The sequence below is a fragment of the Tamandua tetradactyla genome, chromosome 7 (assembly GCF_023851605.1).
Source record: "Tamandua tetradactyla isolate mTamTet1 chromosome 7, mTamTet1.pri, whole genome shotgun sequence".
In the NCBI taxonomy this organism is placed as follows: Eukaryota; Metazoa; Chordata; class Mammalia; order Pilosa; family Myrmecophagidae; genus Tamandua; species Tamandua tetradactyla.
The window spans coordinates 89,537,086-89,564,220 of record NC_135333.1 but is presented as its reverse complement, the minus strand read 5'-3'; the positions used below and the strand labels follow the sequence as shown (position 1 = coordinate 89,564,220).

The window sequence follows — 27,135 nt, the reverse complement described above, 5'->3', positions numbered from 1 at the left end:
TAAGAATTGATGCCAGCTGTTATCCATGAGCTCACTGCTTCGCTGCACACCTTTCTGGAAGGGGGAGGACAAAGTAGATAAAATAAAACATTGACTATAGACCCACACATCTGAGAGCATCCTTTAAGTCATGTATTATTCCAGTCCACGGACTCTTTTTATTCAGTCACGGTTTCCCAGTGAAATTGGCTTATTTTGCCTTCAGTATGGTGTAGTGTGTGCGACTTCTGCTATGTTCAAGCATGCGTGAAGTGAAGCAATTCCTACATTACTTCATTTCTATAGAGCTAAAAGGCAGTCATTACCTTGATAAAGTTTCTCAGGTAAATCTGCAGCCATGGATAAATCATCCTGTTTTATGCAGGATTTAACATACCACTCCTATTTACTCTGTTGACCTTGTGTATCCGACTGGCTACAGGTATCTCCAGAGACCTTGAAGTAAAGGATGGCTTATATGCCGATGACTGAGCTTTCAAATTGCACATGCAGGAAGATATTAAAGAGATTATAAACTGATTTGCAGAAGTGTACAGTGCAATGGACTAAAGATAAGCTTTAAAGAGACCAAGGTCACATTCTAGGCAGCACGAACTGTAAAGCTAAAAGGATTTTTTTAAAACCAAAGAAAGCTGATGATAACGGCCACTGATTATGGTCTCTTGGACATACTCTTTCCATTGATGTGCCCCTCGGGCAAAGATGCATATATTCTTTAAAAAGTGCAAGTAAGAAGATTTTTATTTTATGTATTTTGATGAAGTAGACAATATTATTTATTATATTAAGATTTAAGGGGAATTTCAAGGTCTTTTTTGGTCCATTGACTCATTAAGTCTAACCACATTAACCTAGTTATACTAAAAATACATTTTTATTTCCTTCTTATTGTTTCCCTCTTATTTATATTTTAAAGCAGCATTTCTTTAACTGCCTCACCAAGGTTGATAGGGAAGCACCATTGCTCTTTCAGGGAAGGAAAAGGAAACATGATGAATATCATCATCATCTGTAGTATTACAAGGTTATTATGTAGGCTTTTAAGCAATTTTAAGAAGCTTACCCAACACATCCCAAATAGTACTGTTGGGAATAACCAAAACAGAGGCCATCCAGCTCAGGCAAGAGCAGAAAACCATCTCCTTGAAACTGGACATGCTCAACAGTGAGTTAGCGTGAAATACTTATGAGATAAACTAAATTCAGATGTTACAAAGAAGTAAGGAAATCCTGGAACCAGTGACTTACAGTTGAATTTAGAGTAATGCTGAAAGTAACCTGGAGGAATGGTATTTGATAAGATGGATGTAAAGAATCACAGATCTTAGGGCCGGGAGAGACTAGCAGTCATGCAATTCAACTTTTTGTCCAGTTCATAGTCTTGAGCACCTGCCTGAATATTTCCATTAGCAAAGATATCACTGTGTCTTGAGTCAGCTGGTCTCATCATCGCACAGTTTTAATTGTTAAAACCTCTTAGATTGAGCGAAATTTCTATTTATTTTATTTTACTTTTTTTTTATTTATTATTTTGATCTAGTTCTTCCTTCTGCAGCCACGTAAGACCCTTCAATTCATCAAGGATTTAGGTTCTTGTTATAAGAAGTATATTCTCTTAAGCTACTGATCAACTTTGAAATGATAAAATTATACCACTTAAAGGAGTTTAAGATCATCTGACTTGGCCTTATAATTTTGTCTCTAATCCCAGAGGGTCTCTTGAATCTAACTAGTTACAGAGCTGGGAAGTTTTGTGCTTAATCCAGTCCCTTTTCTACACCAACTTCTCTAATACTTTATGATATTGCTCATGACTTCTTTTTTCTATATGTTATTTAAATATTATATATATAATATATATATAAAATAAATATTTTTCTATTTATTATTCTATAGTGGTTTCATTTCTGATATGGTTCCTGGGTTCCTTATTGTTTCCAACACACTTTTGAATTCCCTCTAATTTATCAACATGTGGCATTCATATTTCACGGTCGGGGAGACTCTGTGATCATGAAAGTGGTTTTCCCAGAGTGAGGCTCATCCATTGCACAAGGATGTGCTGACCCCGGCAGTTTATCCAAATGCAGCAAACTTGACTGCATGATCTGTGGTGGTGGGGGACTTCGTTCATGCTTTCCCCTGAAAAGAAAAAAAAAAGTGTAGCATTTACGGTGGATTCCAGTGCTTTAGGCCGGATCTGACCAGTGCAAGGCAAATGACTTCATTATTTTGGTAGAAATTTGGTGAAAAATCTTTTTTTTTTGGCATGGGCAGTCACCAGAAATCGGACCGGGGTCTCCTGCATGGCAGGCGAGCACTCTGCCACTGAGCCATCATTGCCCATCCTGAACAATCTTTTTTAAAAAGCAAATAGAAATATTCATATGTAGTGGCACTCATATTTCTTCTTTTCATGTTTTTCTTTTGTCAGTACTAACCAGGTTCTTTCTGTTTTCTCTTGAGTAAAGTACTCTGAAGAGTCATCTTAATTAGTATTCTTCATTTTCCTGCTTACACCCCTTTGCCTTTTTTCTAGTTAAGCCCATACAAGAAACTCTTTCCTGAGAGATTGTGTTAATACACTGGTACTGGATTGCTTCCATTCTGATTTCCTGACAGAACGATATTCTTGTTTTTTAAATACACCAGATCTAGACAGGTAACACATGGTTTTTCAGAGCATTTAATGACAGCTGCTTTGATCTGTGTCTCAATGCAGCCAAAATGGGTGTTTGTAGGGCAGAAATGTTTTTCTTTGGCTTTATCAGGTGACTCGAGTCATGTTATTAGAGAGCACCTGGTAGAGGGTGGAGAATGGTCAACGATAGCCTCGCTCTCTTTTTTGTTTTGAATATGTTTCCAATTTTGCTGCCAATTTCAAGATCCTTTAATGACCAGGCATACTCTAAGTGGTGTACTGGCAGAGTAAAATTAGACCAGAGGGTAAAATGTAGGAAGCACACATAACGCTGTCCTGTCCTTGTCCAATAGTCATTGCTTAACAAAACCAACCAGTGTGTACTTGGTGTTTACTTCATTTTCAGAGAGTTTACTTGAGCTGTTCTCTCTCCTTGCTTAGCTTACAAAATAGGTAGGAGGTAAAAGTAAAGATAGAATTTGATTTTTGATATATACTTTCCCAGTTCTTTAATTTGGTAGGACTGGATAGGTTTTCTTTTTTTGGATGTTTCTGATTCTGTAATTATCTTGGCTTCCTTAAAATTGAATGACCCACTGAAAAGTTTCATTTGAAAGGTTTCTGTTTATATGATTCTTTTGGTTCGCTAAAGCTGCTGGAATGGAATATACCAGAAATGGAATGGCTTTTAAAAAGGAAACTTATTAAGCTGCAAATTTACACTTCTAAGGCCATAGAAATGTTCAAACTAAGGCATCCAAAGAAAGATACCTTAACTCCAAAAAATGGCTGGTGTCTCTCACCTGGGAAGACACATGCACGGCTGCTGTCTGCTGACCCTTGTTCCCAGTTTTGTTGCTTTCAGCTTCTGATACCAGTAGTTTCCTCTCTAAGCATTCTATGGGCTTTCACTTAGCTCCTCTGGGACACAACTCTGGGTTCTGGCTTGCTTAGCATCTCGTGAGAAGGCACATGGCGATGTCGGCTGGGGTCTGCCCATGTCTAGGCATCTGCTCTTTCTGTCAGCACTGCAAGTATCTCCAAACATCCATGTCTCTATTAGCTCTGAAGCAACTGTGCTCCAAGCATCTGCATCTGAGGTTTCTCTAAAATGTTTCCCGTTTTAAAGGACCTTAGTAAAATCCTTGAGTTAGTAAATCAAGACCCACCTTGAGCGGGTAGAGTTACATCTCCATGTAATCAAAAGGCCACACCCACAACTGGGTATGTCACATCTCCATGGAAACAATCCAACCACCAGTTTCCCGCCTTAACATGTCTGGCCCCGCTAGATGGGGTCAGGATTAAAACGTGGCTTTTCTGGGGTACATACTAGTTTCAAACTGGCACAGCAAAATTTAGCTACCATTTCAGGGAAGTAAAGACTCACAAAGTGTTCTCTAAATTTTATACTTTGTGTAGCATGTTTCTCTTGTTAACTTTCACAATGAATTATAATGATGATGCCCACCCAGAATGAACCCTTCTTTTGCTGTTCTGGATTAGTGGTTGTTCCCTGTCTGTTCTTCAAATTATTGTCGGCATTTATCATGGTTCATCAGTCCCTTCTTGAAATACCTCTCAGTCCCCAGGATTCAGTCTCACTCTGTTTGCCTCCCGTCTTACCAGTCGTTCTTCCTTAACTTCCTTTGCTATTTCTTCCTTACCTTCCTAACCTCTGAATATTGGAATGTGTTAGACTAAATCTTAAACTTCCTCCTTTCTCTATCACAGTCTCTTGCTTTATGACCTCATCCAGTTTCATGAGTTTTAACTGGAGGCTGATGATTGAAGCCTGAACTCCTCCCCTGATGTCCTTTCTCATATATCCAGCATCTCCACCTGGCTATCTAATTTGCACATCAAATTAAGCATTTCTAACTTGAACTCTTTATTCACCTCATACTCTTCTGTAAAATAATTCCTTCTCAAGTCTTTTGCATCTCAGTAAATGGCTATTCCATTATTCATTCTAGGTATTCAGGCAAATAATCTTGTGTCGTCTGTAAATCTTGTTTTCTTACACTTTAAATCCAGTTCTTCAGTGAATTTTGCAAACTCTAACCTTAAAATATTCCGAACCTCACTTCTTCTGAACACTTCCATCACTACCCCTTTGTTCCAAGTTACCATTATCGCTCATCTGTATTATTGTAACAGCTTGATGACTTGTTTTCCTGCTCTGTGTCTATGGTTTTCCCTCTGTCTATGCTTTACTTGGAACCATAACAATTTTTTTAAAGAGTTGTCATTCAGTTCATTCTATTGCTCAGATTCTTTCTGGTTACTTACCCACAGTAAAACTCCTGTAGGATTTGGACTTTTCCCCTGCTCCCACACCCTTCCCCATATCTTTTCTCCCTCTAGTGCACTCTCTGTTCCATGTACTGTAGCCTCCTCGCTGCTCCTCAAGTGTGCTGCTCACACTCCAATCTCACTACTTCCATGTTTGCCTGAAAATGGTCTTTCCCCCAGATGTCCATGTGATTTCTTCCCTTTCTGGTTTCAGGTTTCTGCTTCGAGTCAACTTTTCAGAGGTTTTCAGTGACCACTCCATGTAAAGCAGCAACCTTTTTCCTCTCTCTCCTCTTCATTTTTCTCACAGCACTCATTACCACCTGACATTTTTATATATATCTTGTATTTGTTTCAGGAGAAACAAATGAGGAGCAAAGATTTTGTGTGTTTTGTTCGCTGCTATTTACTTAACCTAGAATGGACCTGACACATAGTAGATATTCAGGAAATATCTGTGAAATAATAAATAAATGCCATCTGAAGTTAAAAATGTTTAAAAAGAGAATTTGAAAATAAATTCAATATAGTCTTTTTTCCACCTAATGTATTAAGTTTGTTATTTTTATACACGTCTTTATTTTATTACGCACCTACCCATAAAGGGGCGTATCAGTCACAGGTTTTTACAATAACATGGTCATACAATAAAAGCTATAAGGTTATACAATCATTATCAAAGTTTAAGACTGCTGGATTACAGTTCAGCAGTGTCAGGTGTTTTACTTCTGGCTATTCTAATACACTGGAAACTTTTAAAAAGTATATAATGAGTCATTAGTCATAATCATTTGTTAAATCCTAATTTCTCAGATATACCTCTTTCCTCTCATTTGGTCTTTCTCCCAATCTTCAGGTATATCTGGGCAATGACCATTTTAATTTCTTCATGGAAAGCGGTATTGACCTTATGGAATAGAGAAATGAAACAGGTTGATATTCTTGGAGTGACTGGTTCCATTGGGTTTTAGGGCTTATCTGGTATAGGAACCATAAAAAGAAAAATAAATATATTGAGTAAAACTTTTATAGAGTCTTAGAGTCTAGGGAATTCTTCAGGGTTTTCAGGAATACTGCTGGTTGGGGATTGGCATACTGTGGCAATTTGCAATAGCTGGCTGAAGCTTGCATAAGTGTAACTTCCAGAATGACCTCTCAACTCGATTGAAATCTCTTAGCCACTGAAATTCTACTTTGTTTCATTCCCCCCGCCCCTTTTTGTCCAGAGGGCATTCTCAAGTCCATGATGACACTGTGGTCTTAACATAGAATTAAATAGACTCATCAATAGAATGAAATAAATAGCCTGAAACAGACTTTTATATTTGTATAATCTTAGTATCTTAAAGTATAATAAAGAATTTATCACCAATCAATGGGGAACTGATTGGTTATTTCCAGAAATCAGCAAACTTTTTCTGAAAGGGGCCAGATAGTAAAAATCTCATTTTTGTAGGCCATTGTCACATCTACTGTAGTGAAAACAGACAGTCAGTATGTCAACGTATAGATATGGTTATGGGCTCTAGATTACCGAACCTTGAATTATTCAATGATAACACAAACCCCATTAGGGTAGTGTTTTAGTTTCCTGGCTTCTAGAACAAAGGACGTACAGTGAGTTGGTTTAAATGACAGGAACTTAGAGGCTCACAGCTCTGAGTCTGGGCGTTCAAAATCGAGGTGCGAGTAGGTGGTGCTTTCTTTCCAGAGGCTGTGGCATTCTGGAGCTGGCTGCCTGAGGCCCCCGGTTCTTGGCTTTTCTGTCACAGCAGTGCACATGGTGATGTCTTCTTTTTCTTCCTGGTTCTGGTGTTTCTGGATTCTTCCCGCGGCTTTCTTTCTATGTCTGAATGAATTCATTCTGCTTATAGAGGACTTCCATAATCTGGATTAAAGCCCAACTGGATTTGGTTAGGCCATGCTTTAAACTGAAGTCAAATCCTCAGGTTCCTGTTTACGGCGCACCCTCACCCACCAGCATGTGGACCAAGCCCCCAAACATGTCCAAACCCGGGTACACAATTGAATCCACCACAGGTAGTGATTTTTATATATGTTGTTTACTGGTATATCCTAAGTACCTAGAACATTCTTGGATTCTTGTTGCTTTGAAGTAAATCGACATGGCTGTTGAGGAAATCAAAGTGGCTATTTAGTTAAAAGTATCTCAGATCCTAACCTCACATAGTATGAAAGCATAAATTGTAATAGATGGTAGAACTAAATGTGAAAAATAAAAGATAAAAAAGATGGCAATGTAAATGAAAATATATATATGTATCCTTAGTAGGGAAAGATCTTTTTAAGCATAAAAGCACCATGGATGAACATAGCTAAGAAAGACTATAGACTTTTCATTCTAAAATTTAATACTTAAGTACATTAAAAATATCATAAATAAAAATAAAAAACATCCAAATGGAAAAAAGTTACTATACATTTACCAAAAGGCTAATAATTGATAAGAAAACACTAATAATATAATAATAAAATGGGCAAAAAAGAAGTATTCATGATGATAGAAGAGAAAATACAAATAACTAAGAAATCCTTGAAAAAATGTTCAGTTTTTAATATTTAGAGAAATCTAAAGAAAGCAAAACCTAATTTCCATCTACCCAAGGTACACGAGTAAATGTTGGTGATGGTTCAATGGAATGTGCACTTCCCTACTGTGATGATCGTAAAATGTATGCAGTCATTCTGAAAAGCATTTTGATAATGCATTAAAAAACTTTCATTCCTTTTTAATATGTCAAATAATTTCCCCTTCTAAGATTTGACCTAGGGAAATAATTGAAAATGCTATGAAGGATTGCTGGTCAAAGAAGTTCAGCATATTTTTATAATAACATACGGAAGGAAATAGCTTAAATATGCCACAAGAGAGAAATTATTAAGTAAATTATGATGTATCTATAAAATGAATGCTGTAGAGTCATTGAGATTATTTTTTGAGGATTTTTAATGATGATTGGTTATTGAGTATGAAAAGGAGGATACAAAACTGGTTATCCAGAGTGATTTCAATTTTGTAAAATTTATATGGCATAGCAAAAAGATTAGAAGGAAGATATCCAATCGTAAATATGGTTTTATCTGGACTACTAGGATTATGGATAATATTTGTTTTTCTGTATTTTCTCAGGGTTCCTAAAGTAAGAATATATTAATATTAAGAAAACAATATGACTTTTTTTAATGAATCTAAAAACCTAAGAAAGCCATTAGAGTGTATGAACACATGATTCATTAAAAAAGAAATATATAAAGCAAATGCTTAAAAAGTTTTGGTGTCACAAATAAAGGAGAGCAAATTAAAGTAACATGACACGTCATTTCAGATATTAGGAGGAACACTTTCACTGCATAGGAGGAGTACTAAGATGAGCCTTAGGTTCTTTGGCCCATGTGATCAAAGGTACTGCTGGGCTCCAGAGCTGCACCGTCCAGTAGTATAGCAACTAACCATATGTGGCTATTTAAATTTAAATTAAGTAAAATTAAATAATATGAAAAATTCAGCACCAATCACACTGCAAGTGATCAATAAGCACATGTGTGTAGTGGCTACTGAATTGGGCAGCACCATACAGAAAATTTCTATCCTGCACAAAGTTGTATTGGACAGTGCTTCTCTAGCCTTCAATAACTTACTTAATATTGTATGTAGTTTCTTCGAATGGCAGCAGTCACTTTTAAAGCAGCAGAAGGGAGGAGAAATATCATATATGTAAGGGGAGGAATTTCACACATAATTATGTCTAGAAAATTCAGTTAATATTTTTTATTCAACAAATAGTTTTTGAATGTCTACTACGTGCCAAGGAGTCATGGGCCATCTATGAGTAAGACCAATTGGTCCTCATTTCCAGGAATTTATATTCTAGTAATGGAGATAGTTTTTACTTCCTTCAGTTCTGGCCTTCTAGATTGTCCTTCCTCAAACAATTTAAATAAAATAACAACCCTTGACCATACCCAGCCCATCCTGCATCATTCTGTGTGTTGCTTGCCCTGCTTTATTTTTTGCTGTAGTTTATTATTTTCTCTATTTTACCATTGAACATTATATGTTTATTAAGTTGTTTGCTATCAGTCATCCTTAATTAGAATAAAAACTTTAAGCAGGTGGGATCTTTGTTTTGTTTGGTTCACTGTTCTAAGTTCTAGTTCAATATTTAGTTTTAATTCATAATTTATGTCCCTAAATGCTTGTGCATGAAATCTGGTGAATATATAGTAAAATTTATCGGAAGTGAAAGAGGACAAACATTTCAAAAGATGGATATTTTTTTCCTTTGTAATAACCAGTGTTGGTGAGCTTGTTTTTCAACTTGGAAAACACATTGCAAATGGAGAACCATTTCATTCTTACGGAATTAGGTTAATATTTTAAAAAATGATCCCTGGATTATACCAGAGATTTAAATAATGATTAGTAGCACACTATAAGATAAACCTCAAATAATCTAAAAATGAGACAGGAAAATATTGTTTAGTTAATGTCTGAGGACGGTTAGATATCAATATAGAAAAAAAAAAAAGAAGATTCCATAATCAGGTCATCTACAGCAGCAAATTCCAGATAGCATAAAGAGTTACATAGGAATCAAAATTTGCATAGGGATGGGATAAGAACTCTATTAAAAAAAAACTAGAATGAAAATGTATGCAACATCCTTTTCTTTTTATTCTAAAGAAATGGAAATGATCAAAATAAAAATATAGTACCTGGATGTCAAAAATTAGTTTATACAATGGAATATAATGAAATAAATATTTGAACTAAAGAGTCAAAATGGGAAATATATATGAAACTACAAATAAAAAGTGTTTTTATATGTACCTAATATCGACATATAATGTATCAATACTGATACATAATGTATAGTTGTTTTCCAGATTTCATTTCAGAAGTGGTTTAGAGGGTTTGAATTGCTTGTATGTGACAGAAATAGGCATGAGATGATTACTTGGAAAAGTGTTCAGCCTTGGTAGCAATGTAAAAAATGCCCAATAAAATAACTTTTAGTTACTACTGAATTGGCAATAATAATGTACAGGTGTATGAGACATTCCCAGCAGAAGATAGCACATTCCAAGAGATGTGGGTAGGGTCGAAGGAACCAAGAAGGGAGTGGGAGCTCCCCAGAATTGGGTTAAATGAAAGGTTGAAAGGGGTAAGAGGAGGAAGTGTTATTAGTAGAGCCTGGAGAAAGCTGGAAGACGATGAAGCATGCCTGATACAAGCTGTAACCAGAGTTCACCGACACGGCTAGAACCTCAGCAAGAAGACGGGAGATGGGGTACATACAGAGAGGAAGTAGCTGGAGACCCGCTTCCTTTCTCTTCCTTCTCTCTGATCTCATGCCAAAACCTCATATTAGCTGAACCCAACTGGAAGAGTAGACGCTAGATGATAGTAATGCGGGGACATCCTATGCACCCAAGATAGGTTGGTTGGTAGCTTTGTAAAATATTGTTTTAGAGGATAGGTCCAGCGAGTATTATAAAGCTGTTTATATCCTTTATCTCGGGATTCCTTTTCTTTGGTGTTATATATCCCATTCCACCCCCCCAAAAAAATATGTAAGTATCTGAAAGTGAAAACAATAATTTTGTACAGAAGCACTCTGTATAAAAAAAAAACAAAAAAAACAAAAAACCAATAACAAAAAAGAAAAGAGGAGAAAAAGGAGATCCCCTAAATGACTAGTTACAGAAATAAGATGTTTATATGTTTGGTTGTTCCCCTCAACTCATCCCAAAAGCAGATTGAGGCATGATGTTGCATTAGAATGAGGCAATAAATATACCTGTTTAAAATAAGTATTTAGATAATGTAGGAAATAATATTATGTGAATAATATCTGCATATATAAATGGAATAATTTCAATAAATTTTAATTTTAGTGAATTAAATAAAATATTTAATATGTATATAATAAAACTTTAAAAATATGTTACATGTAGAAGATAATTTAGTGTGATGTAATTTTTTTCTTTCTTTTTTTTAATGTGGTGTAATTTTATCTGAGCCATTTTCAATCTTTATTGGAAAGAGGCAGTAAAAACAAAATTAAAGACAGGATAAAGAAATTAGGTTTTTCATCCATTAAATGATACCTACCTGACAGGGTTGTTATTAGAACTAAAAAGTTATATTGTAAAGTTATATTATGAAATAACTTATGAAAAGTTAAGATTTGAATAAGAAAAATGGCTTCCACATCCTTGCCTATCCACTGAGATCACACTTGGGGAGTGGTCCTAGAGGTGAAAATGTTATCTTTCAAATATAGAAAAAAAAATACCTTGAAAAATTACCTGAACTTCTTGTCCAAATGAATTGGAGAAAAATTTCCATACAGTTTTTTAAATACAGACTTTTCTTTATCCAGGATTCAAAAAATTTTTTTCTTAGTTTAATGTTGTTTAATAGCAAACTTAGAGGAACAGCACAGAAAAAAAAGAACATTAAAAACATTTACTTGCATGTAGGACAACTCAAAAACGATAGTATACTTGATTTTTTTATTATGGAAAATAACCATATACAAAAAAGCAATAAATTTCAAAGCACACTGTAAGAATTATAGAACAGATTTCAGAGTTTGGTATGGGTTTACAGTTCCACAATTTTAGGTTTTTCCTTTTAGCTGCTCCATGACACTGGAGGCTAAAAGAAATACCAGTATAATGATTCAGCAGTCATACTCATTTGTTAAATCCTCTCTTCTCTATTATAACTCCATCTTCTCCTTTGATCTTTCTCCCTCTCTTTAGGAGCATTTGGGCTGTGCCCATTCTAGCTTTTCATGTTGGAAAGGGCTGTCGATAATGTGGAATGGGGGGGTGGAACTAGCTGATGTTCTGGAGAGGCTGGGCCCTCTGTGTTTCAGGACTTCTCTGGCCTAGGAACTCATCTGGAGGTTGGTTGTAGGTTCCTGGAAAGTGATCTTATTGCATGAAACTTCTGTAGAATCTCAGATAAAACCCTAGGAGTTCTTCAGAGTTGGCAGGAATGGTTTTGGTAGCATTAACACTTTTTCTAGAAATTAATTATTCTTGTTAATACATTAAAAAGCAATATTCTGATTGGTTCTTTTGCTAATGTCCAGTTGCAAGTGATGTGGTGGGATACTATAATAGCTTCGGAGTATCCCATGCAATTGTGTAAAATGTCACTGGATGAAGAATAAGGCTTTTTGGGCTGGTCATGGCAGAATCAGTCTGCTGTCTATTCCATTTTCAGATATGTTTATCCTACATGTAAGCAAATTACACTATAAAAGCCAGTTCTGGAAAGATACTAAAATATATAAATCCTAACTCATGTCCATCATGGGAAAATCAAATTTATATTAGATCTGAGCCTACATTAAAATTTAATCATAGGTTGGGTACTCCACAAATATAGCCTAACCCAAAGTTCACTTCAAACAAGATAAGACTTAGTCTCTCTTTTATTTTTAAAATCAACTAATTAATATATTCTTTTCACAAACATTTATTCAACATCTTGTATGTGCCAGATGCTATGTTCTATGCTAGAACAGCCACTAACAGATTATATGCTTTCACAAAATTTATTTCCTCTAATCACATCATTCCCTACAACAGCCCTATCAAATTAGATACACTAAAAATCTTTTAGCTCTAATAACAACCCTGTCAGGTAGGTGTCATTTAACAGGTGAAGAAAAGTGAACTGCCTGTGGTTACTGAGATGGGAAGTAACTCCAACACAAAACAAACCCCTGCTCTTGTTTCTATCTCATTTTTGTTAAATTAGTGTTCCTATTTTGTAAACCAGAAACAGTGGGACACATGGTTTTCTCTTTTGTGTTTTTTTTCTTTTTTTGTATGTGAGAGGATTTTAAGCAATGCCAAATTAAATTATATTTATGTATTCTTTTGCTTAATCACCTTATTGAAAAGAAGAAAATTACATAAAAAGTTGGATTGTCTAAGAAAATCTGGAACATATGGCCACCATATTTACCTTACCATAACTTTGTGACTGTTTAACTTCTTACTCTGTTCTAGTTTTTTAGTCTCGTCTCACGTCCTATATTCTCCCCTCCCACTTCTTTTTTTAATCTCCCTGTTTCTTATTTTTTCACCATCCAACTTTTTTTTTTCCATTTGTTTTTAATCATGTATCTTAGCTTTTGCAGTTTGTCTAACCAACACGCATGGGAATGTACAGTTCGCTTAGCAAAATGTCCAATTTCTGCCTCATTTAATCACGTATAAAAATCAGAGCAGGAGCCAAGGCTGTTTTCTTTCCTGGTATGTCCCAGCTTGACTACTGTCTCTTCTTGTTTAGCTTACTCTGAGAAGCATGCATACCAATGCATTCTTCCATGCTTCCCAGATGGTCTGTGGATGAAAAAGTCAAAATCGTTGGAAAGGGTTTGAGTTGTCTTTTTTTCTTTTTTCTTTTTCTTTCCAGATATTTTGTTTGCATCTTCCAATTTGGGCTAGCTATTATATGTGAAAATGAAAAGATATACACCACCATTAATCACATTTCCACTTTGATTAATAACTTTTTCCTCTTTGGTTTCCTCACTTTGAGAGCAAGTGTTTTTCCAGGGAAGAGAAGCTCTGGGACTGAGAGAGAAGGCCTGTGTATGAGAATAGAGAGAAGCAGAATGAAAGGAAGGGGTTGAGGGTGTGTGAAAGGATTCTGGTCTGGGGATGAAATGAGAACAAAATTTGAAGAAGCTACAAAAGAATGTAAACATGTTAGTGGATTTTAGTCGGAAATATTTCTATTCAAATTCACTTTCAAAAGCAGAGGACCTGGTTCTACTATTGGTTCCAGAATTGAATATAAACTCAACGATGAAACCTGTTGAGTTGACTTGCTTTTCCCTCCAGGTTTGCAACACAACCACAGACAGGAAACACGCAGATGTCTTTTTGGAGAAGTGTGTGACTGAGTCAATAATGAACATAGTGAGCGGCTTCTTTAATTCTCCTTTTTCAGACAACAGTACCAGCCTCCAGGTAACTTAAACAAACACACACAAAAGGATTCTGTCATAAAGAATGTGTTTATCTCATTTGAGTAGGGTTAAAAAAAACAAACACTTGAATCTGGTTAGAAAGCCACTTCCCTTGCTTTTGTAGATCATTCTTTTCTCATATCATTTGCTATTATGGCTCCTGAGTTTACCAAACTTTAGTTTTTAAAAAGAGGCCCTACCTTCAAATTGAATTTTTCTTCCTCTCCCTGTAAGCTGATAAAAATTCTCATAGGTGTGTATTGAGGTCAAGTATTGAGATGAATGATATGGTTCTTTAAATGGATGGGCATTTTGATCCAATAATTCCACTCTAGTAATTTATCCTAATGGAATCAGCAGAGATTTATATACTAACATTTTCTTCCAACCATTTATAATATTTAAAAATTGAAATCAACCTTAATCCCCACAACACGGGTAACAGGTAGATCTGTGGAATGGCTTGTTACGAGCAACTAAAAATCATGTTTTTAAAGAAAAATGGATGACGAAAGAAAATGATCAGGATGTGATATTAAGTAAAACAGGCCACAGAACTGCATTATAGTATCATCCAAATTTGTAAGTGTAAATAATATACATGTACAATATACATAGTAAAGCCCAGGAAGTAAATATCTTCAAAATGTTGATGCCATTTATCTCTATGTGATAGGATTGTTGGTAACTTTCATTGCTGTGGTTCCCGAATATCCCATATTAATTGGATATTACTCTTATAAAAATGCCATTTGTTTTACTTTCTCTGGAAAACTTTTAACTATTAGATGGACCTATATTATATTGTCTTTGTGGCTCAGAGATGATGGTCTTATCTGCTTGCCCATCATATGTAACCAAAACAAAAAATAAACAAACAAAATAATCCAAAGTCCAGAAACACCTGATTTATTTATACTTGGAAATAAACCAGTGATTATAAAAACACATTTAAATTCATGTCACTGGCTTCAAGAAATGCCATCTTTTTCTGATTAAGAATATAGTTAAAATGCAAATGATCGATTTTCTATGAACAATTGATTTCACCAGACATAGTGCCTGTCATAAAATAGGTATATAATAAGTGTTTGTTGACTGAGGTCTTTGTTAGATAGTACTGAAACTTGAAAGACTGAATTGCATCTTATTTTGATGAATCTTTTGGATAATGCACAGATATCCGATCAGGAATGTTAATGGTTTATCGGCACTATTTGTCCAATTTCTTCTGTTTTTAGACACATCAGCCAGTTTTTATTCAGCTGCTGCAGTCTGCCTTCAGAATTTATAATTGCACCTGGCCAAACCCAGCACAGAAAGCATCGGTGGAGTCCTGTATCAGGACTTTGGCTGAAGTGGGTAAGTCATGGTATTGGGTCTTATTTAGTTCACATTTTCTTAAATAAATTGGGCTTTTGGATAATGGAATACCAGCATTTTTCCAATTTAAATCTTAATAAGAGAAGCAGGTGTGGTTTCTGTAAAGCTGAAGAACAATAATCAGCAAATAATTCCGAACATTGTATAATTTTTGGGAGGGGAATGTAATTGTATGTTTTTAAACTGCAATTTAATATAATTGCATTTATCACTTTATCTACTATAGCTTATTAAGATTCTACAGGAATAATTTTTATTTTAACTGTTATATCACATTTCATAATGGAATTATTTTGTCTATTAAGTAGCCCAGCTGATTTACAGTCTTTATGTGGCAGTAGTTTTCCAAAGTTGTTTGAAATTCATCAGTGTTTATTGAGGGTTTACTATACAGAGAAGGGTTCAGAAATTACAAATGAAAGGACTACAAGGGGATTATGGTTAAAAAGGTAGGTCAATAAATTAGGGAAAGGATTTCTCTTAGATCTTTATTTTGTGAGGCAGCTAATTAGGGTGTTCCTACCTATGAGGGAGAGGTTTAAAGGAGAAATACAGACTTGGCCAGGCTTAAAAGAATAAGTAAACTTGAACCAGTCTCTCAACTAATCATGATTCTGCAGTCGTTGGAGGGCAGTTTATAATCGTTTCATTGTCATTGACACCATCATTGATAACATTTATGGAGCCCTTACCATGTGGAAGGATAAGCAATTTATATGCATTAGCCAAAGTACCTTAGGTGGGTACCTGATTATTTAAATTTTAGAGGTGAGGAAACAGAATTATGTAGGTTAGGTATTTTGGCCAGGGTTATAGTAAGTGCTCAGTAAATATTTGATAAATGAATAAATTATTTAACTATCTAATGACCATTAAAATTTTTAAGTAACATTTTCCACCTGTCTGCAGTTTAACCTAAGTGATTTTATATTAATAAAATTTATCAGATCCCAATCTTAATTTGAATAAATTAAAAGCAGTTATAATCCAGAGGATCAATTGAAAAAGTATTAGAACTCATAGGGCTGTATAACACAAACAGTGAACCGTAATGTAAACTATGGACTGTAGTTAATAGTACAATTATAATAATATTCTTTCACTAATTGTAACAAAGGTACCATGAAGTGTTATATGAAATCTTAATAATAGGGAAAACCTTGTATCTGAGGGAACGTATATGAGAACTCTATTTTCTGGTTGATTTTTCTATAAATCTACAACTTCCCTAATAAAAAAAATCAATAAAAACTATTAGAACTATTAGACTAATAGAGTTCATCTAGGTGTACTAAATATTAAACTAGATTGACTTTCTATATACCAAAAAGAAACAGAGAACATAAGGTGAAGAAGATAATGTTTTGGTTTACTCATTGGTAAAGCAAATACCATGCAATGGGTTGGCTTAAATGCTGGGACTTTATTGACTCCTGGTTTTGAGGCTAAGAGAAGTCCAAATCAAGGCATCATCAAGGCAATGCCTTCTTCCTAAAGTCTGGAGTCCTGGGACTAGCTGTGGTGATCCTTGGTCCTTGGCTCCTCTGTCACCTGGCAGTGCATATGGTGGCCTCCCTTGACCTCTCCCTTCTCTTCCTGATTCCCTTGCCTTTTAGGAATCAGGCTGCTCCTTCTGTGGCTCTTTACTCTCTCTGTGACCTTTCTCAGAAATCCTTCAATAATAGAATTGAGACCCATCCTGGGCCACACCTTATCTGAAGTAACCTCATCAAAAGGTCCTATTATATGGGTTTGCACCCATGAGAATGGATTGTTTGAGAAATGGATTTCAGGGGCACATCCAAACCAACACAGATAGCATTCACAATGGCAACAAAAATATTAAATGCCTAGGAGTAAATTTGATAAGAACTATGAAAGAATGAAATTAAAAGACTATACTAAGGGATATAAAAGATTTTAATAAATGAAGAATATACTGCATTTGGACTGGACAATTCAGTTTGTTAAGGTGTTGAGTCTTCTAAAAAAATTAATATCTTAAATGCACACGTGGAAACTCTCCTTTGCACACAGTCTCCTCACCTCACACCCGACTTGTCCTTTGACACCTGTGCCAAGCCCTGAGGTTGCTGTCTGCTTCCAGCTTGGCTGTGACACCGTCTTACAGAGCCATCCTTCCCCAATCCCCCACCTCAGCCTGCCGTTCTGTGGACACCCCCCCCCCCTTCTGCTCAGCCCTGGCTCCCCATGTTGGGCATTCGTTTGTGTGGGTACCCTCTTTATCCTCCTTGTCTTGACACTTGCACCAGGCTGTCCCTGGCATGGACGCTCTATTCACCCCACTCAAGTTATTTTGGAGACATCTTCCACTTCTTTTTAATTTCTGTATTTTATTTATTTTTTTGACATGGGCAGGCTACTGTCACACCGCCCCCTTCCACTCCTTTTTTGGTTTCTGATGCTTAGCTCTGAACCATCACAGCTCCTTTCTACCCTTGCCCAGCTCAGATCCTTACTTAGCTCCTCCCCACCTAAAGGTTTCAGGCTTGAACGATTCAGGAAGAGAAGGGAGGAGATACAGGAAGAGGAAGGGTTTACAATATGTATGTGAGTTAAAACTAAAGAAGGACACAGAAGAGAACCTAATTTTTATTTTAAAATGGTACATATATCCAGAGGATATAATTAAAATATTAACTTGGCTATCTCTGAAAGGTGGAATTGTAAGTGATTCTGGTTCTCTTGTTCAAACATTTCCGTAGTTTTTGAGTTTTATTCTTTTCAAGTCACAGCAAATAGCAGTAAAAATATTTTCACTTGGACCAAATCAGCTAGGAAATAAACTAAACATAAAATCCAAAGAAAAGTAAACAAATATGACACTGTTATTTCCTATATAGAAAAACAGTGTCTTACCTGTCAAGTGCATTTCTATATTTTACATTTTAAGCCAGTTTCCTTTCTTCCTCCTCCTTTTCTGCCTCCTTTTCTAAATGCAATAGGAAAAACCCCAGATGGCCTCACACAGAGTGAAGAGGGCATGCTGTTCCTCAATAATGCTTAGAAAGGGAGAGACAAGAACTTTGAGCCACAAGTGAGATTCCATGTTGCGCTTGTCTTCTGAACTCTGCCCTCTGTGGTGTGTGCTGTGTAGTCAAATAAGGTCTTGCATAGCAGGACAGCAGAGTTTTGGGAGTCTAAACTAGCCACTGAAACTATATTAGCTCAATAAATCTTTTATTCCTTTGTTGTAAAATTTCTTTTTCTTCCATTTCTATATGGGCCAAAATCTTATGATTTAACAGGAAATTTTAGTTCCTTTTTGAGTGCTATAAAGACATGTGGAATAGAAAGTCTAAAAAATAATTGACATCAACAATCTTAAGAAATACCTAGCACATTATATAAGATTCTACAAAGGTTCCATGCACTAGAGTAACTTTCCAGAAACCTACAACCTCCAGATGGGTCCCTGGACCAGAGAAGTCCTGAAATGCAGAGGGGCCAGACATTCCAGAATATCAATTAGTTCCATCCCCCTATCCCATATTATCGACAGCCCCTTCCCACATGATAAAGTTAGACTGGGCATAGCTCAAATACTCCTAAAGAGTGGGAGAAAGATCAAAGGTGATGGTGGAATTATACAAAGAAGTTATACAGAGAATGCTCTGGACCTGTAAAACTCAGAGCAAGTTATTTGCTGCCAATATACAGAGGAGGAACAGTCTGAGGTTCATATACCCATTTCTATAGGGAGGAATTGAAAGAAACATAGGGACCACCTAACCCAAGCAGTCTCGAAAACCTGCAAGGCAAACTCCATTAGATTTCAAAGTCTGAGAATCATTTATCTTTGGGGCTCCAGAAAGCAGCAGTCACACCCTTTCCAAGGACCTGTGCAGTGGCCTGCCTCTCTCTCTGAATGCAACCTTGGGGAACACTGGGGAGACCACTCTTTTTTTCTGCTCCAACCTCTTCAAGCATTGGAACTGTACCCAGGCTCCCTACCATCATCTTCAGGGCACATGCTCAACCCCTCCATGTGGTGGCAGCCAGGCTCTCCCCAATCCCTGAGGAGCATGCTGCACACTCTCCAAGGCTTGAGGAGGCACAACTCTTCCACTTCAACAAGGTGGAAGGCCCATCCTTTGCCTTTGGGGCAAACTCACTCTCTCTAAGTACTTGTGTGGGTCCATTCTACTGGCCCATTGTTTTTTGACTTTAGACTTTAGCTTCCATAGTTCTGCCTCTGAAGTTATTTTACCTTTACATTATCCCCTTTCTGAGGCCCCAGAGTCAAGACTGGCAGTGGTTCCTTTTATACAGGTACCACAGCACTCTTGTTGGCTTTCTATGTAGCAAGCAAGGATGGTGCCCATCAGATATAAGGTGTTTCCACAAATCCTTCCTGGATAACTCCATTTCCACTGCTGGCTTTTTCTGAAATGACTGACTGGTTCCACATTTGGTTAAATCCTCATATGGGGCACTGTTTTCTGGGGTCTCCCCTCCTGGAATCCCGGAATTGTCCAGAATATCAATTTCTGATTTCTTTATACCCAAGAGTTCAGTTCTCAGCTTATCTCTTTCCTGTCGCATTTATTTCACTATAAGCTGCGAGGAGAAAACAGGCTGCACTTTCCACATTTAATTTGGAAATCTCTTCTGCTAAATATCCAAGTTCATGGCTTGTAAAATCTGCCGTGCAGCCAAAGCCACTGTCAGTTTTTCCGAATTCTCTGCCATTTTAAAACACGGATCACCTTCCTTCCAATTTGCAGTAGCACATGCCTCATTTCTGTCTAGTGCCTCGCCAGAGGCATCCCTAAAATCCATGTTTCTACCAACAGTCTCCTCAAAGCATTTTAGGCCTTCTCTATCAAGCACCTCACAACTCTTCCAGAATCTTCCCCTTATGCATTTATAAAGTTGTTCCAACATGTTTGATATTTGCAAACAGAAGCAGCACCCCACTACTCTGGTACCAAAATTTGTTCTAGTTTGCTAGCTGCCGGAATGCAAAATACCAGAAATGGAATGGCTTTTAAAAGGGGGATTTATTAAGTTGCAAGTCCACACATCTTAGACTGTGAAAATGTCCACATTAAAGCAAGGCTATAGAAATGTCCAATCTAAGGCATCCAGGGAAAGATACCTTGGTCCAAGAAGGCCAATGATGTTCAGGGTTTCTCTCTCAACTGGAAAGGCACATGGTGAACATGGCAGTATCTGCTAGCTTTCTCTCCTGGCTTCTTGTTTCATGAAGCTCCCCTGGGAGCGTTTTCCTTCTTCATCTCCAAAGGTCTCTGGCTTTGCAGGCTCTGTGGATCTGTAACTCTGCAGCTTTTTCCAAAATGGTTCCCTTTTAACCCGCTCCAGTAAGCAACCCCACCTTGAATGGGTGGAGACACAACTCCATGGAAAGCATCTAATCAAAAGTTATCACGCATGGTTGGGTAGGTCACATCTCCATGGGAACAATCACAAAGCTCCCAGCCAGCAATATGGAATGAGGATTAAAGGACATGGCTTTTCTGGGGTATATAATAGTTTCTAACAAGCACAGATGGCACCCCTGTAAAAATTGCATACATGGTGTTTACTGAGATATGAGAAATGCAGACATTAAAGCCATGTGAACTTTTAACTGTGATTATGAGTCACTCTTCTTCAGTGTACTCATTCATATAAAATATAATAGTACATGGTAGACACATTTTTGGAAAAAGAATCCGAGAATTACTTCCACATTATTTACTTAGAAAAGCGTTTGTTCCATGTGTTTCATGATCCTCAAATGATCTGGGGGAGATTAATGTTGGGTTCTTTGTTGGCAACATATTGTTTTTCCAAATGGAAATTCTGTAAAATACCTTTTACAAATGCTATGGATAATGAACATCAATCTTCAAGCCAGTTGTTCCAAATTTTTTTGAACATATAGAAGTATTAACCCTTCGAGGAGAAATTAATTCTGTGTCAAACAAAGGTACCTTTTTTGTTCTATGTAAGTTGCTGTAGTTGATTATATAAAGAGTTGGCAATTATATTTTAAAAATATCCATTATGATTTTTAAATTGAATAAATTACAAGATGGGTCAAAATCGTCCACAATTATTCATTTCTTTGTTAATTCAACTGATATGTAATGATTATTCACTATTTGAAAGGCATCTTTCTGGTTTGGAGAAATGCAATATATTAAACCACATTGAATTTTCATTATATTGGGAGTAGATATAATATGAGCAAAAATAGGAAGGCAGAATATAAAAAAATGCTTTATGTGTCATAAAGTGCTAGAGTGTGACAAATGTATGGGCCACTGTAGGTACCCAGTGAATATTTATTGAATGGATAAAATGGAAGAATAAATGAATGAAAATCCCTCTTCTGTTATGGCTGCATACTATCCCATCAAGTGACTATACCCTAATTAATTAAACTGTATTGTTGGCTAATGATGCTGTTACTAATAATTTGACACACAAGGGAGAATATCTGTAGAATAAATACCCGGGAGTAGAATTTTGACAAATAGTACTCTTAATAGAGACTGTTTAGTTTACTCTCCACCAGCAATGTAGGAAAGTATCTTTCTCTTTGATAAAACTATGTTTTCAAACTCTTAGGCCTTTGTAAATCTTATAAGTAAAAAAAAGTGATACAGTTTTAATGTGCATTTCTCTGCACGTTATGAGTGAGGAAGAAAACCTTTCTATAAGCTCAAAGCTTTGGGGTTTCTTTTTTCTACAAACTGTCTGTTTCTGTGCTTTGCTTATTTTTTCTGAGTTATTTTTTCTTAATTTGTGTAAACCTTTATATATTGGGCAATTATCTCTTTGCCTCTAAGTCACAAATACTTTTTCTCAATTTTTCATTTGATAACTTTTTTGGCATGCAGAAAGTTTCTATTTTCTTTTATGAATTTTTAATTTTCCTCTTATCTTCAGAATCGTCTTGATCAGTTTGATTTTGCTAAGTTCCCTATTCTGAATTTTCATGATTTCATCTTGGCTGTTGTTTTGTATTATTTGTGTTGCTGTTTAAATTTTTGAGCAATCTGGAATGTGTTTAATTGTAAGGTATAAGATACGGAATCAGCTTTATTTTTTCCAAATAACTAGTCAGTTGTGCCAATCCTTCCTCTTGAATAAACTATAAGATATGTGCTTTCTTCTGTTTGTTGATGAATTGATGATCCACCCACTATAATTTGAGTTACAAACAGGAGAGATGCAATTAATATCTTTAATGTTCGTCCTATATAAAAACATAATGCTTCCATATAGATTCATTCTGTACACTTTGATGCGATACAGAAAAGGCAGCACTCTAAGCTACCCCATTACTACTTTCCTTGGGGCACGTAATTGTTGCTTATTCTTATGGGTCTGTACAGTAGGGTTTGACAGCAGAACTAGTTCTCCAATTAATGCTTAAACTCTCTGCTGCCTTTTCTGCCTACCTGTCAGTTTATCTACCTGAGCGGTTTTTTCATGGCACCTATTACTGCAATATGTGTGTTCTCAGATGTTTTGGTGTGGCAGATATCATCAGTGATTTCATTTGCTTAAAAATTTTCACATCGTATGGAAAATTTAATTGAGTAATAATTAGAAATAGGGCTCGATTCCTTCTTAAAATCACTGCAAAGAGTTGTCATATCCAGAGAATTTTCAGGATTTATAAACCTAATTAGTAAGCTAGCCTAACAATCAAAATACCTGTGATTAAAGATAACTAATTTTAGAGAACTTTCTCTTTAGGGAGAGCTCTACAAAAGATAAATACATTGATAACAACCCATCTTCTCTTCCATTCATTTTTTAAAAAGTCCAGGTACTTACTCTGACACATAGTCTTAATAAGGTAGTGTCTCAGTTGCATTCTGACTTAAAAGTGAAAGAGAAACATTTCATTTTTAAACATTTTAAACTTTAATCCGACCCTTTTTATGAAAGTTGTAGTTAATGCTATAAGCCAGAAGAGTGGCAGGCTGTAGAAAGTTCATTGGCTCTTCAGAGGAAGAGGGGACAGGGAATAATCAAATATTTTGGGGATTAATTAAAAAATGTGTCTTGGTTCACATTTCCATATAATATTTTCATTGAAATTTTTTCTAACTTAACAAAAATAAGCTAAGTGGGGATAATAGTTTTGTTACATTTGAAAAGCATCATTCCAATTATTAATGTTCTTATGAGATCATGAATTAATTCTTTTCTTAGTCACGATTTTCCTTTCTGCTTTAGTTTTTAACATTCTATGGGAAGCTAAAGTAGCATTTCAATTTTTCTTTCAAATTAATATTTATAATATTTTGACAGTACAAAGACTGTATTTTGGAAAGCCATATCTTTAAAGGTATTCATATTTTTACAACCACTTTAAACAAAACTTCATCATTATTAATACTGGCTACTTATTTTAACTCAAATTCTCCTTTCCCTAATTGTGTAGTTAATTTCCTTCTATTGCCGAGAAATTGTGATTCAGACATTGGCTAGATTTACCTTTAGGTGTGAGAAATTTATGTAGCTAATTTATATTGTACAATTTGTACTGAGACAGGAGGCTAGATAGTTCTAATTAAAGTGGTACAATTTGAAGAAAACAAAAAAACCTTTTAACAAAATTTGGAATAGTTGAGTGGGCCACGGTGGCTGAGTGGCAGAGTTCTCACCTGCCATACCTGAGATCCGGGTTCAATTCCTGGTGCCTGCCCATTCAAAAAAAAAAAAAAATTTTGAAATAGTGGAGTTTCCTCAACCTCTATTTGGCCATAGTGGTGGCCTGAGAGGAATAGGACAGGAAAAGAGCTCACAGAAGCATTTCTGGGTGGGTGAGATTTTCTCACTAATGAGGGGACCACACTGCTAAGAACAGAGGTGCTGCCATTTAAATTTCCACTGATGTCATTCAGAAATTTTCACTGAGTAGTGTTTTGTATGTCATATTCATAGCAACAATGAGATATTCAGTCCCATTTAATGAACTTATTCCTAAAGGGAATAAAAGTCCCAACCCCCCTCTCCCGTTTGTTTAAATATTAGTGGAAACTTTGTTGCAATGATTTTTGAGCAACACACACCTTTATAATGTTTCTTGCTTAAGAAATATAATATAAGTGTATTGTTTTCTGTTTGATTTGGAATGTTTAGAGCAAACCTAGCTTATATGTGAAACAGCTAGAAAAGGATTAAGGTCTGCTAGGATTTGATCCTGGTGCAGAGTGAAGTATTTGTAAGTACATGCGACTGGGCAGTGTTGAGGTCATTTTCCCTCAAATGCGGTGGGGTGTAGCTGTGCTGCTGTGTGTGATAGACATAAACACATGGTATACTTGGGAAAAAGGAACTTTATAACATATATTAGGAAAGCATTCACTAGGGAAATCTGGGCAGTGGTGCCATTGATTGTTTAGGGCTGCCTTAGAGCTGTTATTATTCTCCTAAAACTCCAGCCTGTGCTCTTGTTTAAATTGGCATCTATTTTTGTGTTGGTAGGCAAAATTTTCTATTTTCAAAGGAATTTTTAAGTGTGTTTCAGCTTTGGAGAATTTTCACCAGCAGAAATAGTACTGCTTATTGTTGTTGCTTTCCTTTTATTATGTGATAAAAAACAGTTTATCTGTTTCTCCTTTCTCTCCCCTCACTCCATCTATCTCTGTCTGTCTACCCATCCATCTATCTGGTTTTATTCCTTTTCTCCTATTTTCATTCATTAAAAATTATTCTAGTGGTTATTGTGGCAAAATCCTTATACCTCTATTTATTGATTTATAAGCTGTAATGTCTGTATGCTCCACAGTATAAAAAAATAAGGAAATTAATGTAATTTCTTCACTTCATTTTTATCACTTTTCTCCTACTCTTTCTTCCAATTATTGCTTAATAGGTTATAGCTTTTGCATTGTTATGGCTTGTTATACATGTATTCTATTCTGAAATATAATGAAATCTTTTCTTGTAGGTTGATAAAAATTGAAAGTCAAAATTTCAGAGCTTCCGATATTATGTGTAAATATTTTCACCATTAACTCTTTATAGACAAAACTCATCCCTATGATATTAAAACTTTTCCAATTGAAAGAAAATCTTCCAACCATTAATATCTAATGGATACTCTTTAATTTGCTTCTAGTTTTATTCTCCCTTTCAGGTCAATATTTAGTTGCCATGATTCCTTTAATTCGTGTCAACATTTTCTTGAATTTCTTTCTCATGTTTTTGCAGTAATTTTTTTGTAGGGAGTTCAGGGAAGATTTTCTGAGCCCTTTCATATTCTAGAATGCCTTTATTTTGGAAGCATATCTGTAGTTTATATAGGTATTAACTTGTAGTTTAAATTTTCTTGTCCCTCAGAACTTTAAAGATAGTATTCTAATGTCTTCTAGCATCCAGTGATGGGAATAAGTCTGGCATCAGTCAGATTCTCTGTAGAAATACTGTTTTCTCCCTTTTGAAGTTCTTATGGTTTTCTCTTTATTGACATTCTAAATTTTTACCGAAATATGGTTTAATATGCTTACTTAATCCTGTTTAATATACAGTGGGCCCTTCCAGACTGAATACCTACAGCTTTCTTCAGCTCAAGGAAATTTTCTTCTATTGTTCCTTTTTTTAAAAAAATTAATTTATTAGAGAAATTGTAAGTTTATGAAAAAATGCAGAAAATAAAGAGTTCCTACATACTCCTTCCACATACACAGTTTTCTCTATTATTAACATTTTGCATTAGTGTGGTACCTTTGTTACAATTGATGAAAAATATAACTATGATTATACTTTTAACTATAGTCCCGTAGTTTACATGATGGACAGCCCTATGGATTATTTAAAAATTTTTATTCTGGTAACATATATACAACCTAATATTTCCCCTTTTAACCACATTCATATATATTATTCAGTGGTGTTAATTGCATTCAAAATGTTGTGCTACCATCTATGAATTAAGCATTAACTCCTCATTCCCTCCCTCTCCCCCGGATACTGGCCACCTGTATTCTAGTTTTTTACTATAAATTTGCATATTCTGCATATTTCATATCAGAGACCATATAATATTTGACCTTTTGTGTCCTAATTATTTCACTCAACATGACATCTTCAAAATTCATCCATGTTGTCCTATGTATCTGAATTTCATTCCTTTATGGCCGAATAATAATCCATTTTACGTACATACCACATTTTGTTATTCATTCATCTGTGGATGGTAACTTGGAATGCTTCTGTCGTTTAGCAAGTGTGAACAATGCTGCTATGAACATCAATGTGCAAACATCAGTTTGAGACCCTGCTTTTAGTTTTTTTGGGTATATACCTAGAAGTGGGATTGCCAGGTCAATATGGTAATTCTATGCTTGATTTTCTGAGAAACTGCTAACAATGTTTATATCATTTACACAATGGCTATATCATTTTACATTTCCTCCAACAATGAATGTGTTCTTATTTCTCTACATCCTCTCTAAGACTTGTTACTTTCTGAGTTTTTGTTGTTGTTGTTAATTAATAGTGGGTTTGAGATTCTAATGGAATTCTAGTGGGTTTAAGATATCTCGTGGTTTTGATTTGCATTTCCCCAGTGGATAATTTTGCCGAGCACCTTTTCATGTGCTTATTGGCCTTTTTAAAATATCTTCTTTGGAGACATGTGCATTCATGTCTTTTGCCCATTTTTAAATTGGGTTGTTTGTCTCTTTATTATTGAGTTGTAGGATTTTTTTCTATATATCCTGGATATTAAACCCTTATTGGGTATGTTGTTTCCAAATATGCCATTCCAAATATCCCTTTCAGTAGGTTGTCTTTTTG

At 35.6% G+C, this 27,135-nt stretch overlaps 1 protein-coding gene and 1 non-coding gene across 6 annotated transcripts in view; both read left to right on the top strand.

Moving 5' to 3' along the window:
• Positions 1-27,135, top strand: part of ITPR2 (inositol 1,4,5-trisphosphate receptor type 2) — a 521,104-nt gene that overhangs the window by 255,288 nt on the left and 238,681 nt on the right. For all 5 annotated transcript variants that reach the window (XM_077170358.1, XM_077170362.1, XM_077170360.1 and 2 more), the window contains 2 exons: positions 13,832-13,960; positions 15,201-15,321. In XM_077170358.1, the coding sequence (XP_077026473.1) occupies positions 13,832-13,960; positions 15,201-15,321 (250 nt within the window). The remainder of the gene's footprint in view (positions 1-13,831; positions 13,961-15,200; positions 15,322-27,135) is intronic.
• Positions 1,984-2,145, top strand: LOC143642970 (U1 spliceosomal RNA). The gene has a single exon (XR_013156027.1). It is a non-coding gene; the product is annotated as a U1 spliceosomal RNA (small nuclear RNA).